The sequence below is a fragment of the Tiliqua scincoides genome, chromosome 3 (assembly GCF_035046505.1).
Source record: "Tiliqua scincoides isolate rTilSci1 chromosome 3, rTilSci1.hap2, whole genome shotgun sequence".
Classification (NCBI taxonomy): domain Eukaryota; kingdom Metazoa; phylum Chordata; class Lepidosauria; order Squamata; family Scincidae; genus Tiliqua; species Tiliqua scincoides.
This window is the reverse complement of record NC_089823.1, coordinates 188,178,197-188,194,934: the sequence shown is the minus strand read 5'-3', so window position 1 is coordinate 188,194,934 and position 16,738 is coordinate 188,178,197. Positions and strand designations below refer to the sequence as shown.

General features: G+C 45.9%; 1 protein-coding gene across 1 annotated transcript; it reads right to left on the bottom strand.

The window, feature by feature from the left end:
• Positions 1-1,585: 1,585 nt before the first annotated feature.
• On the bottom strand, positions 1,586-13,387 carry CYP17A1 (cytochrome P450 family 17 subfamily A member 1). The gene is made up of 8 exons (XM_066621473.1): positions 13,079-13,387; positions 11,077-11,215; positions 8,981-9,210; positions 6,601-6,687; positions 4,975-5,187; positions 3,947-4,116; positions 2,848-2,951; positions 1,586-1,863 (listed from the first exon to the last, which is right to left on the bottom strand). The coding sequence occupies exons 1-8, from the start codon at positions 13,385-13,387 to the stop codon at positions 1,586-1,588; spliced, it is 1,530 nt and encodes a 509-aa protein (XP_066477570.1).
• Between the last annotated feature and the right edge of the window lie 3,351 nt (positions 13,388-16,738).

The window sequence follows — 16,738 nt, the reverse complement described above, 5'->3', positions numbered from 1 at the left end:
TCTCCTTTCTTCTGGCTTCCAGCCCTCTTCCCTGGATCTTGTTTTTTTTTCTTTCTGTTTTCCCTTTCTTGCTGGACTATGTTTTACTCTGCTTCTGTCTGTTCCTGCTGTTACCAAGGGAACTGCATAGGGAATTAATTAATGCTTCCCAGGAGAAGGAAATGGGATGGCCACTTCTGCCCTTCCATGGGGAAAGTAGTTAAGGCAGAATGAAACAACTCCCCGATAAGGAATCTTTCATTGGTTGCAGTTAGTGCAAATGGAGAGAGAGGGAATATTCCTTTTTAAAGAATAGGAATAGGGAGAGAAAGAGAGCTTCCACTCAAACGGATTTCAGATTTATTGTAAAAGAACAGACATCAAAAATAATGCACATCAAAGATACATTTTCACCAATGGTTCAATACAAATGCAAGAAAAAATGTCAATAAATTCTAACAGCTATGTGTGCATGTGCCTGGCTTGTGGTGGATGAATATTTGCAGTATGTATTTTGTACACAAAGAGAATAAGGAGAAGGAGGTAATATTCAGAGAGAGAGCTTAAAGCACAAGTTGTCTTGTGTTGTCTTGGACGACTTGCTGAGCTAGGTCCATGCAGACCCAGAAATGATGAAAGGACAGGTGTGGGCTTTGCCTTACACTGGGATCACACACACACTTGGGCAGGCTATTGATACTTATAGGGGCCTGGGGGAATGTGCTGGTCAAGTCACAGTCAGCAGGAAGAATTTAACCAAACAATTCTTGGATAGTGACTGATTAGTCACTTAGGGGTTCAGTTCTTTATATGTAGGATGCCCCTTGTTAACTCACTTTTCCAGCCCCCCCCCAACTAATCAGTGTCCCTGATAAGACCAGTCAGACAGACTTGTTAAAAGATAGATATTCTATAGGAACAGTATGACATCAGTAGTTTGCAGTATTCTTCAGGGTATGTGAGCTGGAACCTTAGTAGGAGAGGTCTAAAGTTTTGACCACCTGACCTAGGTTTTCAAAGGAGCTGAATCCATAGTCCATATTATTGACCATGGATACATAGCAACTTCAAGGAAATAGTCCAGAATGCAATGCTCATGGGTTACATGAATAGGAGGGCATAATACAAAATAATATAAAAAACACCACCAGTAACACTACACTTCTGCTCTGCTCTTATATCCGTCCTTGTGCTGGTCCCAGTGTCCCCACCCTGGACTTCAGCTGTGCTGTAGCAACCATCAGCTTGCAGTAGCAAGTGGCACCCAGCAATGATATTGTCACCAAGCATCACTGTATTTCTGCTGGGTGTGGCTTTGCCTCCACAATGCCATGCCCTACCAGGGTTCCATGAGCCACATGGGGCTGAAGATGTTCAGGAGACGAAAGAGTAAAAACTGTGGTGTCCTTTCTGCCTTGGTCCTATGAATCTAGCATATCTGACAAACTCAAACAGCATAGTAGTTTCTGCCCTAATCACTACCATACTAGACAACTTCCCAATTCTTGACAGTCTCCTATGTACAAAACTCTCCAAGAGTCCTGATCCTGCTGAACCAGAGTTTCTGTCACTCTGGTTAGGGAAACTAATCTAGTTCCAAGTCATATCACTGATCTACTGCCAGTCCCTTCCAAACTTCCCGCAGTGTAGCCTTCACTTTGAATGGTGGTACTTGGAGGACAACTCCAAATTTGCCCTCTGGTTCAGGCAAAGTGTGTCCTTCAGGAATGGTGAATGTGAATCTCTGCAAGATCCAAGCCAGAAAAAGGAATAGTTCCATCTTAGCGAGGGCTTCCCCCATGCAGACCCGGATACCGGCTCCAAAGGGAAGGTAACTGGGTGAGGGAGAGTAGATTCGGTTCCCATACTCATCTAGGAAACGACCTGAGGGAGCACAAAAGGGAAGACATTTAACATCTCTGTAAGAAACTTGTAAAACTCTACAACAGAATTACCAGAGAAATGGGGAGGGGGTGTTTCCCTGTTTCACAGTCTCTCTGTTCCCTGCCAAACTGGCTGGCCCCATAATAATTTTCAGTGTGTGTCCACCTTCCAGAAGTCTTTCAAAAAAAGAAGAATGAAGGTTATCCATTATTATTATTTTTTAAAGGTCCTAATGACAATGTGATAGTGTTCTTGCGGGGAGAGATGCATCTAACAGAGAGTAATGCAACAGAACAGCATATCAGTTGTTCAATATGTCAGCATGTCACCAGTCTTTAAAATGGAAAAAAATTACTGGTGCATAATAGGAAAAGTGATAGGTTTCTCATTGTAAAGAAGTCCAGATTCCTGTATGTGGGTGGATTAGGAAGGAAGGGAAGGCACCTTTGAGCTGTGTGGGGGAGATGTTTTCTTCCCATTTTCACCGTCAATGATATAACATAAACTCAGGCATCTCTGGAGCCAAGTGATAAAGAGGAATACAATAAAATGCATGCATGCACGGGAACGGGATGACACACGACCATGACCATGCACCAACGCACTTGACTGTGCATGCAAATACTGTATTGATGCATTTTGCATACCATCTATTTTGCCCTTAGTCACTACACCACACCACCTCTGGGCAAGATAAGAATTCTATCCATTGCCATTCAAAACTGCAGCCTTGGGGAGGTGTATATTAACGAGCCAAGGTGGGAGGACAGAGCAAGATGTCAAGCATGAAGGAAAACAGTGTGAACATAGATAGGAACAGCAATAGGCAGGGCCTTGAAAATGTGAGGTTTTTGGGCAGGAAATGTCTAGGAGAAGTATAACAGAGAAATCAAAGGCAGTAGAAAATGTGAAAGAGTATTCCTTTTACAAATAAGGGAATTTGAACAGGAGAGAGTGAAGGGGGGGACTCCTTTTTACACGCACCTGGATTAAATTCTCCTGGATTGTTCCACTCTTTTTCATCATGGTGAATGGACCAGAGGTTGATCATAACTCGAGTTCCCTTTGGGATGTCATATTCACCAATGCTGCAGAAAGATCAAAATCCTTCAGTACCTTTCCCTTATGGAGGGCAACCCCTAGTCCTCTGTGAGGTTTGGCCTCACCATGAAGAGCTGGAGGACTTACATGGAACTGCACAAGATCCTCCATGTGACTCGGAGGCAACCGACAATGAAGTTGTCATTGGGAGCCATGGAACCAATGGAATCCCAAGGGGACTGTCCTGGGAGGGTTGGGACCTGCCAATGTGGAAGCCTCAAAGTGAGGAAGACAAGGAAGGAAAAAGCAGGGGTGCAGAGCTGAGAAGAGACAGAGAGCATGGAGGAGAGGATAACTCAGGAGGAAGAGAGACCAGAGGTAGGCTGGAGCGAGATTACAAAGCTGAAAAGAGAGGAGAGGGGCAAACCAGAAGAAAAAGGGGAGCCAAGTGAAAAAGGGAACTCCTGAGCCCTAGCAGCAAGGGACCCAGGAGAAGGGATGGCCACTGCAGGAGGGGCAGGGAGCAGAGAAACAGAGAAGGGAGCCAATAAAGAAGAGAGGGGGTGGTTAAGAGGGCACAAGAGGGAGTCCCACCCCTAGCAGGGAAGAGCTCTCACAGGATGTGTGGGCTAGGCTGTCCCCAGTGACTACTCTAGCACCTTACAGTCAAGCCTCGGTGGCCACCCCCAGATTGGCCAGGCCTGCCAGGGTTCCCTGCTGGGCATATTCCTTTCCTCCAGCCCTGGGGTCCTGCTCTGTCAACAGCCTTTTTGACAAGCGGGGCATACAGATCCCAGTGAGGTTAACTAGGGGGTTAAGACCAGGCATCTGGACATGAACTGTACTCTCTGTATCTGTTAGTCTAGTTCCAACAAATCCCCTTTTGAATTACATGCATGTCACCAGGTCCTTTATCCACAAGAAACTCCAGGAAACCCCAACAACCCTTATAATGTGGATCTTTCCCCTTGGAAAGAAGTTGAAGGAACATTGGTGGTGACACCTTTATCCTGGCTTTGCAGCAGATCTCACTGGTCTTTACCTTGTATCCTCCAATGCCACATGTGGGATAAGGAGTGGGGAGACAGGCCGGATACGCAGAACCTCACTGATGGTAGCCTCAAAGTATGGCAAGTGCTGCCGGTCACTGAGCTGGGGATGTCTGTTAAAGCCAATTTTCTGATCCAGTTCCTCTTGAATCTTCTGCTGTACCTAAGGAGGGTGAAGGAATTGAGCGAGTCAGACCAGGATAGCCTCAGGACAGGGTATCTGCAATACACTCTCCCTTTCTTTACTGCTTTGGCTGACTGATGGAAGCTGATTAAAGCACCCTGGTTGGTGGCAGGTCTGAGGAGGCAGTGGGCAAATGTGGTAGGCTGGCCACCCTGCTTCAGTCTGCTGTTCCACCCAAGTCACTGCTGATAGTGGCCACTTCAGTCAACCTCATGGCTGGGTTGGCCCTGGCAGCCATTGCTTGCTATATAGTGAGAGGTGACATACAAAGCAATTAAAAGACCTCTCATGTGCATAGGCCGTGAGCTAGGATGGCCTTTTGTTGCCCTCGGTTTTGCTAAGGCTAGATAAACTCCAAGAAGCCACCTATTACCCAAGCTGCACTTTGGTAAAGCAACAGATGTTAAAGTTCTTGTGGGGGGGGCAGTAGTTGGCTCAAGTGTTAGGAATATGTAGAGGTCATATTGCTCACAACCCAGGAATACTAAGATGAATATCTTTTATTACAAAACATTAATTGCTTTGAAAACTCAGAGATAAATTCAGTATAGTATTTAGATCTGGAAGAATGAAAGCCCTTTTCGGATTTTCCACTAACAGCCCAGTCCTATCCTCCCTGGCGCCACCAGTTACAGCAGCACCAAAATGGGTACCATTGTATTCAATGGAGCCAGGGAGGCTTTTGTCCCCTTCCCCAAGGAAAGTCCCAGGCCCTGCAATGGCTCCAGGTAAGTGTATAGAGGATTGCAGCCCAAGTTAATCTTCTATGCCTGGTACACATAACTCACTGTCATGATCCCTCTTCAAGAGCTTAGGCAGGACTAGAGGAGCTGATACCTCAGGATAGTGCAGCAGATAAAGCACAGCCCATTTCAGCACAGTTGTGGTGGTCTCTACACCAGCCCCAAAGATGTCTGCCACTGTCATGAGCAGGTGGTCCTCTGTTAACTCGTGTCTATTCGGTAGGTTGCTGTTGTTATTCTCCATGTTCAGTTTGGCTCTCAGGAGTGCATCCATTAGGTCACTGACAGAATCACTGTTGAATTCTTCCTGGAAATGAGAACATCACATCCCTGTTCAGAACTGCTGTAGGCCAAGTCTGGTGGACATCAGAAAGGCTGGGATTTGCACTGGAGTAGAAATTGGAGCATTTCAGTTATTTGTTACTAGTGAAATGTTCCTCCGTTATGATGGGGCCAGGGAAGGTGTACAGAGGGAGGTCAACTATACTGCAGGAGCTATTAGGAGGGGGTTTCACTGTTTTATTTATTTATTTAGCGTATGGCATATAATTCATGGACTTGTATATCAATTAGACTAGATCAAATGTCAATGTCCAGTTCATCCAGCCATTCAAGGACAGAGTTACCTTCATTGAAAAAGTCAGACCATGGACCAGTATACGCCCTCAGTTTGCAGCCAGACACAGTGTGGTATATGGTTTGGTGGGAGAACCCACAATCACACTGTGGGGTAGATACTAGCCCCCATTTAAACAATGAGTCCTGACTAAAACCATGTAGGGTACGGATCCTGTTCAAAGTTTTCCAGTGCTGGCAAGGTAAGTCGAAACCTGGCACCTTAAGAGTAGGATCGTCTATATATCTACGCGTTTCTGGGTGTTCAGCTGCCCATTTAGCTTTCCATTGGGCGTTGATGTTAAAATTGTTGTGCAAATGTTGTGTGAGTGCCAGAGAAGACTTCCTGGATTTAAGCCTACCGATTGATAGATGAGGAAGATCGGCATGTACTGGTAAAAGTGGGTTGTAGGTGATTTTTTCTATATTCTTTCACTAAAGCCTCTTGTCTCCGGTTTCATGGTGTTCCCCCATTAGGTAGGTCCTTACCAGAAGATACCAAGCTGCCCAGTTTCAGAGGTGGGAAGGAAGGTATGCTTCCTTCTTTCCTTCCAAATCTGAACTGTATTCCCTTCCCGGTGGTAGCCCATTAATTTACCCCACAGAATTCCCTTAGGTGTCTGTAAGAGAAAATGACAGTATCATTCAGGAACATAAGGAGGGGCAACGACTGCCTCCACTCTTGAAATCAGTGATCTCAGTGTGTGGAACTGGACAGGCATTGCTTCACTTCAGCAGTGTTTCAACTCATGGGCACTTCTTTCCACCTGCCCCTTCCCACTGGCCAATCAGCCTTTCTCCTAGGCAGCCAATGATTATTGCATTATTGCCTGTGAGAAAGCTGGTGGGGGCAGCAGCTCCTCCTTTTCCACATTTTGAGGGTAGGTGAGAGAAGTAGGGAGGAAGGAGCTGCCCTCAGAAGCCTGGTAAGCTGGGCAGGGAGGGCTCAGGGAAGGGGGGATCATGTGAAGGGGACACAGGAGTCCAGATCCAAGCCTTACTCCAGAATCTGGCACAATCTGATGCCACCTCTGCACAGAGCCAATTGTTTCCATTTCTTTCATCCACGTTACACGTTGGACAGGGGAATCTAACTACTACTCACTTTATGTTTTGCAAACTGCTGGAGCAGGAGCTGATCTCTCTTTTCCACACACCGTTTCAGCAAGGCCAGATCTTTATTGGGAAGGTACTGGAAAGGAAACAGTCATAATGACAATAGCTTCTTGTCCCTAGCCTGCAGATAACAATGCATTCCACAGGACCTCTGATAATCCCTGCCTTTGACAGCCCTGTTCCATCCAGTGTGGAGAATGCTCAAGAATAATTTTTCAGATGAGTACATCCTTATAAAAAGGGTCCTTCTCCTTCATCTTCTATGCATGAAAGACCTTGTCTGTTTTGAAGACCTGGAATTTTGATTAGTATTCTCTAACTTCTTTAGATTCCTTACAACTCTGGTTGCCTGATTTGTATTTAGAGCCACTAGTCTGATTCAGGAGTATGCAGAGTGCCAGGTACTGGCCAGGTTGGGCATCGGTCATAGAAACATACCCATCCATCAGAGCGTAGTTAACCTAGTTAACGCTGATCTGTGAAACTACAGTACTGGTGGCACCAACACTGTATATATGTATATTAATTTTACACAAGTGCAGTAACAAATGTTCTTCAGACAGTGTTTACTGTACCTAGAATCCAGAGTCATTCTTCTGTGCACTCTGGAGATCAGAGGCCTAATTCATTTAGGGCACAATCCTAACCAACTTTCCAGCACTGACATAGCTGTGCAAATGTGGTGTGTACTGCATCCTGTAGTGGGAGGTAGTCAAGGAGGCTTCCTCAAGGTAAGGGCATGTTTGTTACCTTACTTTGGGCCTGCATTGTGGCTAGGTCAGTGCTGGAATATTGGATAGGATTGCACCCTTACTCATGTATGTTCTGGGGCCTGTGAAGCATAGTGGCAGCACCAACTCATGTTTGTCCCTGGGATCTCACTGGCCCTGGTTATGATAGTGCTTATCCTTCCCGTCTGCTGCCAGTTGTTGGCTTCTCCTACACATAGAAAATGCCTGGAATAACCCTGAGACTTGTAGTCCTTGAGAGAACATGTCACATAGGAAGGTACACTTTTCTGTGGCTCTCAAACTCATAGTTTCCTGTGCAAGTGTGCCTTTCCAGAAGAGGGTCCAGGATGACAGTTCACTGCTCAGAATGTTGTTCATTCTGTTCTAACAATACTTATGATTGGCTGCATCAGTTTTCCCAAGGCCTTATAAGATTTGGACACACCACAGAGATACAGAGAAATAACTCTGCGTAAACACGTGCAAGTGTGATCTACCATTTAGCCTCAGTGTTTTCCTCCTGGTAATGGACTTGCAGCCCAGGCCAGACCCATCTGAGTAAAGTGTCCCCTCCTTCTTCCATACTTGGGCACTGACTGCTGACTTGGATTTTCTAGTATGGAAGCCAGTGACTAGAGGATTGGGACTTGGATCGTCTTGCATCCCGGAAATGTTCCTGCCTCCAAGTTTCTTTTTATTTCTGCGTGACTTGGGGCGCAATCCTACCCTGCACTGGAACAGGCAAGCCAAGAGGCTTCTGCTGTATCCAGCGCAGGATAGGGGCCTAAAGCGGCTCAGTCAGAGGTAAGGGGAAACCCTTACCTCTGGGAAGGCGCCCTTGCCCCTATGGGTCTCTTTGGACCTGCACCACCTCCTGAAGTGGCACAAGTTTGAAGAGAGCAGAGCAGCTTCAAACCGCTCTGAACTGATCCCAGTCCTGCCTCCTGCTCCCCACTCGCCTGCCACCAGGACTGCCCCCCACCCGCCCGCCCTCCCCCCACCCAGGAATGCCTCCCTCCTGCCTCCTCCCTACAGAAGCCGCCACAGAGGCTGGATTCAGCCTCCTTGCACTGGCGTGGCTTACTTCCAAGAAAATGCAAACGTGCTTTATGGCACAATTGCGACCCTCCTGGGCCAGCACAAGGGACTTGTATCAGCCCAAGAAGAGCAGGATTGCACCCTTGTTTTCCGTAAAAGCCATACAGGCCTCACTCCTAGTTTCCACCTTCTGCCAAAATGCCTGCTTTATGCATGAATGAGCATTTCTATACAACATTACAGTATTTCCATTTACGATAGGTGAATTCAAAATGGATAACTTGGAATTTTATCCATTTGGACAATGTACTCCGATAAAAGAATATGAGGGTTTTAAAATTTCTTCTAGCATGGAATTCTAGGTCCGACAGGTGGGACAGATTACCCATCTCTCTTTTACCAAGCTCTCCAGGGTAAAAATTCATATACTATGACCCACTTTGCCATTTTTAAGCAATGGAGCTAACATAGTTTCAGGGCAACAAATATAATTCAGTTGGTGGATTGTGGCTGCAATCATCTCCTGCAGAAACTTCTTTGCCATCTCTGGGAAACACCATTTGAAAAACAGAATATGTGTTCTCTGCTCCCAGCTCCTACCTGAAGCCATGGAAAGATATCCACCAGGCCCTCTTTGGCCACAGTATCTACGATGCCTTGGTTATATTGGAGCATAGTCTCAAACTCTGCATCTCCATGACGGTAGCTCGATTTAAAGCAGAGGGAGCACACCACGTTGCTAACAGCACGCATCAGTTCAGGTGCCATGTTCAAGGAAGAATCCTGTGTGGCATTCAGAAATTCACACAAGAAAGCGGCTTCTTGGCAGACTTGAAGAAAAGCACAAAAGAAGAGATACATGAGGATGGTGAGCAAACCCTTTACAACAAGAAGAAAAGTACTATAACACAGGCCTACAAAACTGAGGGTCAGAAAAGTTTTTCCCAAACTTTATGGTGGTTTGATATGAATTTGGGGTGCCGATTCCAAAAATGGCACCCGTTTTGCCCTATCATGACTATGGAAGCCATGGTGTAGGCCTCCTCAAGAGGAAGCTGCTTGAACCATTCACTAAAGAGGCTACACTGTGTCTCCAAAACTAGACGTGAGAGGCAAAACAGATGCCATTTTTGGAATCGGCACCCCAAATATACCCAAGAATTAGTGTAATGTTTAAGGAAGCAAAATGTGTGTTGGCCTGTGTAATTGGCAGAGAAAGGATGGAGAAGGGTCATGTCTGAAAGATGGCAAGGGTGAGTGTTCTGGTTTCTTAGCTAGAAGACATCAGTTATAGCCTATAGTTTCTTAAGCTCTATATTATAGCTCAATATAATATTAACTCACAGGGAGTTTGAAGACTACAGTAAGTCCTTGTGGAGGAGTGGGGAAGGCAGCGAGGGCAGGGGGGAAGCAGCAACGTGATCCCCAGGATTGTGTCACTAAGGGGGGGGGTGCTGGGACTGGCATGCACTTGCCAGTCCCTGCAGCAGCCTCCCGGGGGTGTGGGGAGCCCTGCGGGATCCTCCGCAGGACTCCCCAACCTTGAGAAAGTGAAAGTGGAGCTATCGCACCCTCCTCGGAGTGCAGTATGATCACTCCACTTTCACTTTCAAAGACATAGGGAGCCCTGCGAACAGTTGCGCAGGGCTTCCCGTACCCCTGGGAGGCTGCAACAGGGACTAGTAGGTGCATGCCAGTCCCTGCACCCCCCCAAGCGATGCAATACTGGGGATCGCGTTGCTGTCTCCTCCCTGCCCCCACCCCTTAAGGGGGCAGAGTCCAGAGCCTTCAGGCTGGGTGACACCCTACGTTGAGAAGCCTTGCTCCACTGTATCTAAAGCTATATGATGATCTCATTTACTGGACTATTTTGGAAGGATAATTGAATGTTCTTTGGGTTAGAAAACTTTCTATACAACATCTAATAGCTTTAATGGTGTTATTAGAAATTAGTAATAACCAAGGAAAGCTTTTATTCCAATATGATCAATATCATTATAACCCCTCCATTATTGTCACTGAAGAACTCAATAATGTATTTTAAGACATGCTTGGGAATTAAAGAGCATTATGTAATAAGGGTTTTATAATTAGGCCATTATCCTTTTGAAACAGAACTGGTGCCAGAGGTTGGCCAGATTTAGGCACTGCCCAAGGGCCCGCCTGTACTCACTTTTAAGGTGGACAGCAACACAGAGATGCACATGGCAGAGCTTTCTACTCCAATACTGCCTCCCAGCATGATTTGCCGGGGAAGGGGGAATGACCTCACATGGGTTGCTCTGCAAGGACCTTCTAGATATAGAAAATTCATGCACAGCAAGCACAATCAATCGGAGGATGGAAGAAGGACTAGATCTCATAAGGGCTTTTTCTCCTTCCCCCAAACTCCAGGCCAATCAGGTTGCTTACATGGACCTTCTGAATGCAGAGGCTCTCTGGGAACAAGCCCCACATGCCCATTTCCTAGCCTGCCCAGCTGGCCAGCAGACAACCAGGGCATGCGACTGGGGAGTATGGAGCACATTGGGGAGTTGTGCGAGTGTGGTATGCATGTACACAAAAGCCCTCCTCCATGGCTTGCACCAGAGAGCAGGGTAACTTGATGCCACTCCTTATCTGAAATGACTACAGGTCATGTCGCATTATCCATTGATTTGGCATCCACTTATTTGACTCACCACTGAAGTACTTACTGAGTTTCTCTAGAGTCAGAGAGCCCTCCCCAAACATGGCTAGCGCAGAGTGCACAAGCTTGCGCTGAAGTTTCCAGAGGGGGCTGTAAGAGGCAAAGGCAATGTCTTTCCCATTTCGTGTCAGCAAGTCTGTGGTCACCTTGAACAAACAAGAAAAAGTTTACAAACATTCTATTGCCTGTCTAACACACCTACACACCCCTCATTTCCACAAGGACCAAACTACATTTGATTGGAATTGCCTATTTTAACTGATTCGGACCAAAAGCCTGTCACAATATAAATGCAGAGTTCATGAAACCAGGCAACAGAGTTTTGAACAAACATGAGAATGTATAGATTTAATTCTAGTTCTCACGGTTGGTTTCTGATTATACTCCATATTAATATGAGATCAAGACCCAATCCTATTGTATGCCCCCTTCCCCGCTGAAGCAGTGGCACTAAAATGGCAACTACTGCATGGGAGGGGGGGGAGAGCAGTTGTGGAAATCTTGTTCCCTTACCCAGGGGTAAGCCTTCATGGGTTTGGGGGGGGGTCTACTTGAACCTGTGCTAACTGAATAGCAGGCGCGGGTCTACATGGAACCATGCCACAGGATCAGATCTGGGAAGGGAGTTAGGATTTGGCAGCTGCTGTGGCTGCCAAACCCACATGTATGAGATTGTACCAACCTCACCTTGGTAACATGATAAAGCAAAATGGTTTTTGCTGTTTATATATCCATATCTATATCTAAACACACACCCACATACACTCATGTGAGAATAACATCTTGTGAGAAATGATATTCCAGCATCAGAAGGGGGACAGCGACTCCAGTATAGGGTTTTGCCTCTGGGTTTGTTTCCGCACTGTCCAATGAACACTCGAGACAACAGATATGGGAGAAAGGGCAACTTTATTTCATGTTACCAAGAGAAGCAGAGGCTGAGACCTGCAGCATCCGAGGCAGCAAAAGCCCCTGTGGTGCGGGGAGGGACCTCTGGGCTGTACCAGAAACCTCTGCCCCCAGGCGGGCATGCACCCGACTCCAAGTCGCGCCCCGCTGCTGGGACAGCACGTCTCATCCATGTCTATCCCTTAAGGGGAAGGCAGCCGGACCGCAGACTGCACCACCTCGAGCCACTGAGCCTCTGAGGTGTGCCCCGCAGTCCCAGCCAGGGCCCCATCTACGTCCTCGTGTCGCCAAGCCCCTGAGGACTGAAATAGGGTTCTGCCCTGCCTATGCCGCCTGAAGGTGCATGCCAAAGTCCCATTCACGCCTCCTAACCCGCACCACCTGCCACAAGGAGGGGTCAGCCTAGCGCTTGACCCCCCCCCCCGCTCCCAAACAGGGGCAGAAGCGACTTAAGGCCATCCTGCAGGTCCTTCAGAAAGATGCCTGCACCTTTCTCCGACAAATGAACACACATCGCCCCCGTACAGGTAAGGTAGCGACAACACAATTGCAAGATGCATTACCACACTGCCACCAGTGCGAGACACCAAGCCACCAATGCCCTTGGTGATTTTCCTGCGCATCCTTTCAGAACCTTGTGCTACCAGTGCTCATAAGCAATATGAGAAAGAGGAATTAGAGGAATGGCTATGGCTCAGTGGCATAGAACATGCTTTCCATTCAGGAAGTGTTAAGTGCAATCCTAAGTTATGTGCTCTATCTCTTCTCATCCTCTCTAAACTATAACTTTATAGGTCCTAGCAATGAAACATGCAAAAAGAAGGATTTCATTCATTAACTCCACCCACACTCACAGATTCATGTGAAATATAAACAGCTTTGCTTTCTCCAGAAGTTGTTTCTGCAAAGGTGAAAAATGTTGATTTGAGACTCATTATCTACCAAATATTAAGCTGTGTTTTTCAGAATTGTAGTGTAGAGTGAGGAATGAGTCATATTGAATTGAATGGTGTCTGAGCACTTCTACCATTAAAGACCTTTTCTGTACTCTCTGTTCCATTCTGTAACAAAATAGTTCCATGCACTCATGAGTTGCTCACCGTTCGGGGCCTGCCAGCAAAGATCTTCCCTTTCTTAAGCAGCACTTCCTTGGCTTGGAGATAGTTGTTGACCACCACCACGTAGTGGGAGCCCATATAGAGGGAGTAGATGCTGCCATACTTCTGCTGCAACCTGTAGAATAATAGGTGGAGTTGAGAGTGTCCAGCTAGCTGCAGTAGGCTCCCAATAATTGGCAAGGAGGGCAGGCTTCTTGGGCAGTTGAGCCTGGGCTTCAGCTTCTTTTGTGCCAGCTTCCAGAAGGACAAGAGAGCCAGAATCAGGATCAGGACAACATGGAAAACCATCATTGGTCCTTGGTTTGCCTGAAACTTGGTCTAAGACTTAGGTACAAGTAGTCAAGAGAAATAATCTTCCTGCAATTGTGAAAGTCCTTTTATAAGGACTTATAGTGACATCACCTTGCCTTGGATTTTTTGCCTTGCTAATCAGTAGCTTCAGGAGATAACTGTGAATTGAAGCATGGCCAGTATAGCAATAAACTGCAGCACTTTGAGCTGAAGTGAGCCATATACACAAAGCAAAGATTTGCATTCCTTGGGAAACACACAGAGATAACATTGCTAGACAGCTCTTTTTTCAGGAAAAGTCCTTCGTGATTGTTGAATTTTTCTTACCATGGATTATTATTATCACTAATAGTAATAATAATGCTAATTATGCTAATAATAATTACTAATATAGAGCCAAATCCTATCCAAGTTTCCAGCTCTGGTGTAGCCATGCCAATGGGATTTGCACTGCATCCTGTGGTAGGGGGATAATTATGGAGGCTTCCACAAGATAAGGGAATGTTTGTTCACTCACCTAGGGGCTGCATTGCAGTTGCACCGGGGCTGGAAAGTTGGATGGGACTGGGACCATAGTAAGTAATAATAGTGCCATCTTGGGTCCTTTCAGGGAGTAAGGTGAGTAAAAATACTGTGTAAGTAAGTAAATAAAGTTAGTTTATTTATAAAACACTTCATAAAATAATTATGAGAGTCAAGTGGTGGCTTAATATGAGAACAAAGTATTACAACACAAGTGTCCCCTGGTATCAGTGGGCCATGCATTCCTCCCCTCCCGTGGATACCAGAAACCGCAGATAAGGGGGAACCCTATCTCTATGGCCTCCATGCCCCCCACACCCCATTACTTTTATTTATCTTATTTATGATTTCTCCCTGTGCTATCAGCACGTACAAGTGGAAATCATTGGCTATAGTTATGAAATAAAAGGACTTTATAAGTTAGAAGCAAAGTTCATTGTATCAGATAAGAACTGCCAACCATTAATCAGACATGCTTGAAGGATGCAGATTATGACTGTTGTGCACCTACTTTCTTTCCATCATCTAACTACCAAATGCCCTGGCCAGGCAATTGTCCATGCTTCTGCGTGTGACTATTTAGTGGTGAGAACTATTATTCTTTGCAGTGGTTCTCAAACTTTTAGCAACGGGACCCACTTTTTAGAATGAGAATTTGTCAGAACCCACCAGAAGTGATATAATTACCAGAAGTGACATCATCAACCAGGACAATTTTGAACAACCTTACCCACACTTACCCAGGAGTAAGTCCCATTTACTATCATTGTTAAAAGTGTATACAAAGTAGTACAGATCTGTAATATTTTCCCAATGCAGTCACATGCCATGGTAGCATCAAGTCTACTATATTAAAAATAAAATATTGAAAGGGATGGCGATCCACCTAGAAGGTCCTGACCCACAGTTTGAGAAACAATGCTTTACAGTACCTGTTGTTTAGAAATGAATTGCTTTTCAATGCATTTAACTCTGATCTTTTTACTCTCCTTCTACAAGATTCTGCTAATTAGATTTGTTGTCTGATCACCCACAGCTCTGTGGTCCTTGGGACTGGGAGGTGGAGGATAAGAAGTTTTGCACTTTGTTTGCAGAACAGCACATTGCAAACTGGACATCATTAAGATCCAAGTCATTGGACTGTTGCATCACCCTCTATCAGGACTAGGACTGATAAACTGGGGTCCCTTTATTGCTCCATAAAACCCTTAGGATCACTAGGTGAATTCCTCATTAAAGCCTCCCAAAATCTCCCCCTTTTCATTTTTGACACTATCTACCTCCACCTAATGCTCAACAGGCTAATAAACTAAATATTACCAAGATACCACAAGGCTCGAGTAATCTCTTAAACAAAGGAAGCTAAGAGCAAATCTGCTCCACCCCTTATCCACCTCTTACTGCTTGGTAAAATGGAGAGCATGCATAACAGATATATTTGTTCACTGTTAAGCCCCTCATGCAAACTGTTTTATTTAGAAAGACTATGTTTACAATCAGATGGTTGGCAATAGCAGAAGGCACAAATCACAGACAATTTCTCTGATACATTCAGAATGACTCCAAATGTGTTTTGGCTTCACAATATACTGTTCTTCATTAAAGCCAGTTCTAAAAAAAAGATTCAAGATTGAGAGGTTCATATGGCTTTCTTTGAGATGCACATTATGGCAAAACTGGTTTTAAGACTAGGATAGGAATGAATATAGAGAAGGAAAAAGTAATTGGTGATAAAAAAGACTGTACACGAATTCAACAACAGCCATCCAAAGTGGTACTTGCATAAATGGCCAAGGAATTATTATTACCAGTAACCAGTCAGTAACCATAAATGATTCAACATTCACCTTTGAACAATCCATATATAAGTAAGAACTCTTCCAGAATTGTGACTGTTCCCATGACTGCTCCCCAACTGCAGGATGCAGCACATGCTCCACTAGCACAGCTATGTCAGTGCTGGAAAGTTTCACAGAATGCTGAAGTAAGGGCAATGCACCTCTGAGGTAAGAGAACATTCATTCCCTTACCTTGAGAAGGCCTCTGTGACTGCCCCCCAACTGCAGGATGCAGTATATGTCCCATTGGCAGAGCTATGTCAGGGCTGGAAAGTTGGTTAGGATTTGGGCCTATTTAGAGTTTTTCTTTCTTAGCAAACTGTGGGTGCAATCCTGTTTTGTAACAGGCAGGCTGTCTGGCCTGCGCTGTATTCAGTGCAAGCTTAGTGCAGCCTGGGGCACAGAGTAAGTGAATTTTAGTCCCCTTACTCTGAGCAATGCCACAGGCAGCCCTATGGGGCTACTCGGATCTGCGCCTGTGATTCTGCAGGCACAAATCTGAGAGGCCCAGGTAACACTGCTTGGCTTGGGGCCAGAGATGTGGTCTGGACAGCAGCGTAGCTGAGAGGAGTGCCATGCTGGAGCACATCTTCTAGAGCGGCCCCACCTTACTTGCTCCTGCACTCCCTCCAAATGTATCTAGAGCTGTGCTCCAGTCATGTCCAGAGGGTGTTCTGAGGCCTTCTGGAGAACTTAAAACCTTAAAAACTTCTGCGGGGGGGGGGGGGGGGGGAAGGAATATATATTTTTCCTGTGACCCCACCCCATCAGCTATGCAGCTCAGTCTGGAGGTTTGAGCTGTTGTGTTGCTTGAACAAGCCAAGCATGATCAGCTGCTGGATGGGAGACCGCTGGCTATCTGTGTAGAGGAGTCAGCTGGCCTGGCAAAAGGATAACATCTTTGAAAAGCCAGCCTGCAGCAGTTGCAGCTGCCTGTGAGTGGTTTGGTAAGTGCAAGAGTCAGCAGCCAACTTGATGACTGCAGTGTGAA

Bases quoted from the DNA above. Each gene is read 5' to 3' on its own strand.
- CYP17A1 (XM_066621473.1), bottom strand. From the start codon at position 13,387: ATGATGGTTTTCCATGTTGTCCTGATCCTGATTCTGGCTCTCTTGTCC. The intron at 9,211-11,076 runs GTAAGTACTTCA...CTTTTCTTCAAG, and splicing joins TCTGACTCTAGAGAAACTCA to TCTGCCAAGAAGCCGCTTTC. The intron at 4,117-4,974 runs GTATCAGCTCCT...CACCCTCCTTAG, and splicing joins ATCTGCTGCACTATCCTGAG to GTACAGCAGAAGATTCAAGA.